The sequence below is a fragment of the Phoxinus phoxinus genome (genome assembly GCF_949152265.1).
Source record: "Phoxinus phoxinus genome assembly, chromosome: 8".
Taxonomy (NCBI): Eukaryota; Metazoa; Chordata; class Actinopteri; order Cypriniformes; family Leuciscidae; genus Phoxinus; species Phoxinus phoxinus.
This window is the reverse complement of record NC_136883.1, coordinates 12,287,597-12,295,846: the sequence shown is the minus strand read 5'-3', so window position 1 is coordinate 12,295,846 and position 8,250 is coordinate 12,287,597. Positions and strand designations below refer to the sequence as shown.

Below are 8,250 nucleotides of genomic sequence, written 5' to 3'. Positions count from 1 at the left end.
TGATAATTTTATTTGATAAATGACTAATACGATGATGCTGTTTAACCGTTTCCTTTTTAAACAGCAATTACAATCAACAACAAAGTTTTGAACTGTGTCACTGAATCTTTTTAGTTAATAATCAATAATTATTTACACAGGTCCTGTATTTGGATGCAGCAACTAACAACCGTGCCAGTACAGCATTCTCCTTTTTCTTTGAGGCCACCCAGCTCCACGGTGTTCCATCAAGGTAATTATTATTATTAGATTGTTTTATTTATTTTTCAAATAATATATATATTATCTGCCTGTCTTATTATTGCGGGCAGCTGTGGCTCTGGAGATAGAGCAGGTTGCCCGTTAATCGGAAGAACGGAGGTTCAATCCCAGGCTCCTCCAGGCTACATGTCAAAGCGTATTTGGGCAAGATACTAATGTTCCACCAGTGTATGAACGTGTGTGAATGGGGAATGCGATGTAGTGTAAAAGCGATTTGAGTGGTCGCAGAGACTAGAAAGGTGCTATACAAATACAGAACATTTATAAAAAAAAATATTTTAATTAAAGCTGCAGTCCGGCACTTTTTTGTGTTTAAAAATATCAAAAAAGACATTTTTGATAAAAAACTTAACCAGCCAGTGTTCAAAACTATCTGCTTGCCTTACCTCGATTCAAAACGGTAAGCTTGTAATAATGATTTTAATTCCAGTGGTACTGGTGGATTTCCGCGGGAATTTCGAGCATGTCTTTGCGTCATTACGTCACTTCTGTACACATAGAGAATGAGTCCCGGCTAGTCGGCTATATAGCGTGTGTGGATGATGGTGGAGATTTAGCTTAGCACTTGGTATGGCGGATCCCTAAAGTTTAAAGCGACAATCACCAGTGACAACTGGAGATTCACCAGTTGTAAAACCCAAAAGACTTCGGACTTCAGAGTGGCTACAGAAAAAAAGAGACTGCAACCGAGCCCAAGCTAAAACAAGGATAAACATCAACAGGGCTTTTGAAAGGTGGCGTGAACTCAGTGTTTTAAAAGGGGTTCGAAATGTATGTGAATAAAATTTGATTATATTACAGTTTTAAATAAGCATTTGATTACACATACGTGTGTGTTTTTTATTTCAAAGAGGAACAGTTATAAGGAACATTAATTTGTTGGTATGACAATTAGAATTTATACTGCACAGAAATGAAAACTGAACTACAGGTAGCCCTAATACGCATTAAATGTAGTCACGCAATAATGATGTAGTTAACATTAATAATTTGAGAACAAAATATATTTTTCACGTTTTGACGTGATATAAGCAATCGTTAGATTTAATCAGCATGATATAGCCTAGCCAACTGCAATGCTTCCCCCCACCCCCCGAATTTGGTCAGAACAAAAGTGAATGTTACTTACTGTTCAGATGACATTTACCGATGAAAATTCTAATGTTGGTTATACACTTTCAAAAAGTATACTCTGACATTGCTGATGACAGTACAGTATCCACACAGCGACGCGGCAGCGACATGTTCTCCTCAATACATTGTGTTCATCCGCGCTGTTTCATGCCGATTTACTACCCACGCACAGTTAATAATTCCGCGAATAACTGCAATTGCAGATTTCGAACAGAGATGGCGACAAAGAGTAAAAACGACGGACTGCAGCTTTAATTAATTATCCCTAAAATACAGAAAATTTTGTTGAGGAAACTCTGTCATCTCAGTTGTTTCATCTAACTGTCAGATTCATTGCTAAGGGTTACTGCTGCAGATGTTCTTGATTACACCTCATATTATTTCTGCTACAGGGTTCGCGGAGATCAAGGAGTTGAAAATGTGGACATCGCCTACTTCATGTTTGCGAGACGTGGAACCGGCCGAGCTAGCTTTATCTCGGGAAAAAGTGTACACAATCAAAGGTAATATGAAATACCTGCTGTCCGAAGATGATTACTTTAGAGATTTAACTTTTTTTAGCTGTCCTAACTAAACCCCCCTATCTTTACATTTATTCATTTAGCTGTCGCTTTTATCCAAAGTGACATACAATTGCTAAGTATGTTAGAGGTTGCACGCCTCTGGAGCAACTAGGGGTTAAGGGTCTTGCTCAGGGACACATTGTTTGAGGTTCGCACTGTCTCGCAGCTTTCTGGACCAGAGTATCTAATTATTATAAATGATATAGCACTTATTAAACAAATGAGAATTGCATTACATTTTGCCAATACCCATGTCTGATAGACATTTTGTACTTTTGAAGAATCGAACGGATGTGGCGAGACGTGTGGATGGCTGTCACCTGCATCTTTTATGATGTGCTTCACACACTGGAGGAAGAGGGTTTCCTGGATATTTCCAACACGGTGCACCTTTTCTGCGTGCATTATGTCTTTTTACCCCGCCTTCGAGCAGCGTTACACATCTTTGCAGCAGGTTGGAATAGCCATCCCCTTAGGACAGAGGGAAACCACACTCCACAACAGCTCTGGCTTATGGGACACCTCAACACTCCAGAGGAAGAGGAAAATCTTGAGGTAGGACAGCTTTGTTAACGATTATCACTGTGGTATAAGCTGTTTTGTATTCTTTGCTTGTCGGCTAGCATTAAGGAAACATACAAATGTTATTTTTTAAATTATTGTTAGGGGTTAAGGCTTAAAGTGTCCTCTGTGTGTTAGGCCTACACTAAAATATATCCATATGTTTAGGAACTGCAAAACCCAGAACTACACTGGGAGGATGGCCTGATGACCCCTGACAGTGGAGTTCAGGTCCCAGAATTTGAGGTGCCTCTGGCTGATGAAGATCTGGCTGCACTTCAGTCTGCGATTGACCCTCTAACTGATTCAGATTCAAATGGTTGTGACCTTTATATCGAGGTGCTAAACTTTGTTAGACTAAACACTTCAACACCCATTGATTAGGCAATTAAGTGTCTAAGCACAAACATCTCGAACATCCTATATGTAATCGGCCATAAACTATATGCTACAAGTCACATTCACTTTAAATTTGTTAATTTCATCCTTGGGCAAAGGTTTAACAAAATATGGCCAGCCAGCTTTCGTCATTTTTAAGACAGGGTTACCAATGTTCCAGCAAACCAAATTCTGATATGTATGTGAAATTCGATACCTTTTTTCTGTGACTTTTTTTGACAATTATTTTATTTTTCATTAATGGAAAATGTCAATTTAGATTAACATTGCACATGAACACATTTGTGACAAAGCTGGAGAAATAAAGAGATCTGTATGTGCAGCAATGCAACATCAAAACTGCTAAATTGTCTTTACTGTACACTACCAAGTACTAATGATTTGTGAACACTCACAGTACAACAGGTTGTGAACATTCTCTTAAAATATTTGGTTTAAATGTTGTAAATAATATAATCCTGAATGAATACTGGACACAAAGGGAATACTGTGACTAAACACTTACCGAACATGCATTTTGACGGCCTGTAAAGATGCTTTTTTTTTTTTCTTTACTTCAACATTGTTAAATATACATTGGCCTAAAATAAATGAAATGTGAATTAAGGAAATTGAGAACTGACATGTTTCACACATGTATTGCATGGAGATGCATTATATCAGTCCAAATCCAGTATCGGATGTCCCGATAGATGCTTCAAGAGCTTGTTTAAGTTCCTCATAAGTTGAGAAGTGGCCAGGGATGCGTAGGCTCTGGTAACAAGTTGAGGATTTTGGGAACTCCCCACGTACCACCTCCAGCTTCAGCTGCCCAGAGAGAACTTCCCATCCAGTCCAAAACTTGAGTAGGTTCATCCGAGATGCTGCTGGTGCTAGAAAAAGAAAAGCTTTTTTCACAGTAACTCAAATGTAATTATTCAACTCATAAAATAAATTACAGGAAATTATATTAATTGGGGAAATGATCAATATTTGGACATATTAGGGATGGGTTGCTATGCAACACAAGGTTCAGGCTAAGGACAACATCTCTTTGAGGAAGCGTAATGTGACTAACTTTAACTTTAAGCTGTGGGTTAAGGTAAAAATAAATAAAACATACACGGCGAACACAACTTTGCACTTACATTACAAGTGTTTTATGCTGTGTCATTGTTCATTGACAAATGCATAATGACAAGTATATAGATATGACATACCCGTTTCAATGAAATGCCGAAGGTACATTCCAATTTTGGCTCTTGTCTCAAGTGGAAATTCCTCGTCGTCGTCCTCAACAACCTCACTTGTTGGCCAGATGATGTGATCAATCATGACCTTGTTTACGCACAAATTTGACATTAATTTCTTTAAATTAAAAGTGAAAACAATATATAGTATAAAGTTATTACACCCTTGACCAATATCATACATAAAATTCATTCAAATGTAAAGATAACAAATCAACCGTAGGCCCCCATGGGAGTATTACCTGGGGGCTGCAGATAACTTCTTTTTCACACGGGAAGACAGCTTCAGCCACATCTCTTCTTTCTGACAGTATTGACCACACTCCTGTTTCTTTTAAGCCCTTTCTCATCTGTTTGATCTGAGAAGTGGTTCTTCCCAGAATCTGCAATAATCGTAACACGCACACACAGATACAAACAAAAATCTTAAGTAAAAAGATAGTTATTGGTGGCTGAAGTGGACAATATAGCCAGTTTTTTTTTTTTTTTAATATCTGAGCTCCTTTGGATAATTGTCTAAAAATGTAGACAACACAGGTGATAGGAATGACATAATGACCAATGTTTGCTCTTTAATCTGGGTCTTAATAAGGTATTCAAATATTGCTTTGATTCATAACCACTGATTAGAACTCACTTTCACCTCTGGGAGTATATCACATGAGAAGAACATAGGGAGTGAGTAAAATTATTCACCAAAAATAATTCCTTTGCAATACTGAAATTCTAGCCTGCTGACAGAAGGTCATGGGATCATTACATGTAGTAAAAAAAAAAAAAAAAAACACCCTCAAAGCAACACGAATGTTGACACAAATGTCCTGAATTTGATATAAGCAACTCTGGACTGCAAAATGACTGGCCGACTGTTCGACAAGGTGATAGTACAAGGTATTTATTTGTCACTTTACAACAGGTTGTAAAGTGAAATTGAGTCTGTAACTCCCTTCTGCTACGTAGCAGACAATATACAGTAATATGAAAGCAATTATGAAAATGGTAAACAGAAATAATCTATAATAAAAGGAGCAGTGCTGAGGATGAATTTGAGTTTAAAAGTCTGAATCAGCTTGAGGGGAAAAGCTGGTGGTGCGGTAGCTGAAACTTCTATATCTCTTCCCAGAAGGCAGCAGGGTGAACAGGCTGAACCAGCACCCCTTTTATACAAGGTATAGATAGGTATAAGTGTCCCGCTTCCCAGTGGACAAAAACTACTGATTTATGAAAAACAGCTGAGTCGTGTATCATAAGCAAGACAAAAGATCGTTTCAGATTCAGTACGATGATATAAAAGTATTAGGATATGTGAATTCATAATGTGGTAATGTGAGTCATTACCGCATGCTGCAACAGCTTCTGATGAAGATATTGTCTGTTCAGATTAGTCAGTCGTGGCAATTCCCAAATGTCGGCTAGGCTATTGACAGCCGCTTTCTGGTCCTCAGATAGCTCCCTGTTGCCATCCAGCTGAGGGAGAGAAATAAGTTCCCCACATTAGTCTCTTATTTTACCACACACACACACACCAAAAAAAGCTTCACAACAAAACAGTTCCTACCAACTGGATTGTGTTCCTTTCATCGATATCAGGGCAATCCTCCAATACCAATGTCGCTGTCTCCAATTGGCCCCCTAAGAGCACATGGACTACAGCAGGACTGATCCCTGCCAATCCTGGGCCACCATGTATAAATGAATGTCCCACCATTCTACCTGCCATCAGAAAAAGGTCGGAATCAATGAGTGCCTGGGAGGCACATGGGATGAGGTGATCCTTCTGTCCCTCAAACAGCCTAGTCACATCAGCATTGCCTGTAAATAAAGATGAAACAAGAGTTAGCATAAGGCACAGTACAGGTCTTTTCAAGTTTAGGTCATGCAACATTTCCCAGTGTTGAAAGTTATAAACACAAAACTAAACTAAGACATACCAAAATTGATGTGGAATCCAGACTGCAAGGTCTGCATAGCAAAGCTGATGAAGTACCGACTTACACCATCACCGATGGCAGCATCACCTAAACCGAAAAGATAATTGTTAAATCACTACAAAAGGGTATGTGATTGACTGTCAAAGACCTGGAACCACTCACAATGTAGGGTGAAAGTAAGAGGCGTTCATGTCAAGCTAGCATTGGCTTTGGTTTACCAGGTTATGTTCATAGCAAACACTAAAATTGTGTAAAGTTTGTCATTCAAACATTGGCCTATATCTTTTATAAGGCTGTGTTACAAAAATTCCAACAGAGACATATGTCAATGATAGAAAGGAGCAATCTCTTTTTGAACCTGTTACACCTGCAGGAAGCATCAACTATTGTTGTCCCGAGTCTGATGAAATATATGTGAAGTGAGGGGGAATGACAAAAACACACTTCACCTAGAATTTATGCACAATATAATTTAATGTAGTCTGCGTAATGATTAAAAGGAATTAATAACAAACCGAACAGATAACTGGTTAACTGTGAGTGTGGCCAACTCGAGAATGTAATTTCAGCAGTATTTTGCATGCATGTTGTTACAGGCATATACCTGCATCCCAAATTATTGTTATATGTGTTTCTAAACCCGACAGGAAGGTCCCAGTTTTGCCAACCTGAGCTAAACGCACATATCACTAGGGGTCCTTTATCATCTAGCACACTTTCACGGTCATCAACGATTCCACTGTAAGTTACAGATGATTGACAAAACCTCTCAGTATATTCACTCACAGTTTCTTTTTTCTTTTGTACACAGCTAGTAATTCTAGACCAATCTATTTTGGGTCCCAGGATATTCTTTTGAATTTTCAAGACACCTTCTCTCAAATCACCTTTACTGGCATGTAGCAGTTCAGAAGCAACAGCAGACTCAAAATGGTTGAATTCAAATTCAGTTAAAAAAATTTGTGACATCAGCTGTGTGACTTCTGGCAGACACATGTCGTAAAGACGCATTTTGCTGATCAATGCCCTTCTAAATTCAGAAAAATGTGTGCGTGCTGGAGGTAAGCTCTGAGATAGTCTCTCTATATCTTTTGGTCCTAGCGCTTTGGCAACAGTTTGTATATGGACAACAGAAGGGTTGGGAGAAACACTTTCAGTTCCCTCAGTTCCCGGAGATCTTCTCCTAGCTCCACATACTCTTACCGAACTTACAGGCTTATTAGTTACTGATTGGATGGCTACATCTGTTTCAAAGAAAGCTTGCAAGTCAGGATAAATGTTATCAGGCTGACTAACTTCTTCTACATCAGTTTTTTCTATAGCTTTGTTGCGGTTCAATTTCTTAGTCAAAGAGGAAACTCTAGCTCGTAGTTCTTTGTTTTCTTCCTCTAGCTCGGAGTTACGCTGAGACTGCTGTGTAGCTAGTGCTAAACCCAATTCTCTGTGGCAACAGATTATACCCTTCACATTTTTCTTGCGGATACTTGCTCCAAGCACCTTTTTACACTCATCTTATCGACCAAGTCTTGTCTGGATGAATCTCATATTTCTGCGTTAGTTCTTGTCTAACTTTCTCAGTGACTATTAGGTTCATTTGTACTCCTAACAGTGATTTGAATTCACTGTCTGACCACAAAGGAGTTGCTAGACCATTTTTTTCAGTTGTGTGAACCAGCTTAGCATTTTTTCTAACCATTTTGTGATGTTTCTATGTTACCACACAAACAAACACTTAAACTTCTCTGATCAAGAGGGTACACTTGTGAACTATTGTTTCCAAATTACCAACACTTCACACTTAACTTCCCTCTCTAAGAAGAAAACAGAGGATACACAAATTACTAGCAATATATGCTAATCTTCCCTGCCTGAACAGAGGATTAAACTTCTATGATAAATCAACTTCTCTGGTAAAGCAAAGAATAAACATTCCCTAACTTTAAAGAGGATGAACCGTCCCTAGCAACCGTAGAGGAGAACAAAATATTAGCACGTAATGCTAATCCTTCTCTGTGAACAGAGGATAAACCAAAATAACTAGCACGTAATGCTATTCTTCCCTGCCTGAGAACAGAGGATACCGAAATATTAGCGCAATGCTAAACTTCCCTGCCTAAAAACAGAGGATAACTTTCATCTCTAAAAGAAAAACTTTAGAGGATAACTTAGTTA

General features: G+C 38.5%; 1 protein-coding gene and 1 long non-coding RNA gene across 3 annotated transcripts; one reads left to right on the top strand and one right to left on the bottom strand.

Moving 5' to 3' along the window:
- The first annotated feature begins 544 nt into the window (after nt 1–544).
- On the top strand, nt 545–3,072 carry LOC307002999. The gene is made up of 3 exons (XR_013798603.1): nt 545–1,898; nt 2,240–2,513; nt 2,688–3,072. It is a non-coding gene; the product is annotated as an uncharacterized lncRNA (long non-coding RNA).
- Nucleotides 3,073–3,244: 172 nt separating this feature from the next.
- On the bottom strand, nt 3,245–7,975 carry LOC307003294 (G2/M phase-specific E3 ubiquitin-protein ligase-like). Of its 2 annotated transcripts, none has more exons than XM_079621547.1 (6): nt 6,079–7,975; nt 5,706–5,959; nt 5,486–5,614; nt 4,390–4,530; nt 4,118–4,265; nt 3,245–3,790 (listed from the first exon to the last, which is right to left on the bottom strand). In XM_079621547.1, the coding sequence occupies exons 1-6, from the start codon at nt 6,113–6,115 to the stop codon at nt 3,573–3,575; spliced, it is 927 nt and encodes a 308-aa protein (XP_079477673.1). In that variant the 5' UTR covers nt 6,116–7,975; the 3' UTR covers nt 3,245–3,572. The 2 variants fall into 2 exon arrangements, with proteins under 2 accessions (XP_079477673.1, XP_079477674.1); XM_079621548.1 differs by having other exon boundaries at nt 4,118–4,235.
- Nucleotides 7,976–8,250: the final 275 nt, after the last annotated feature.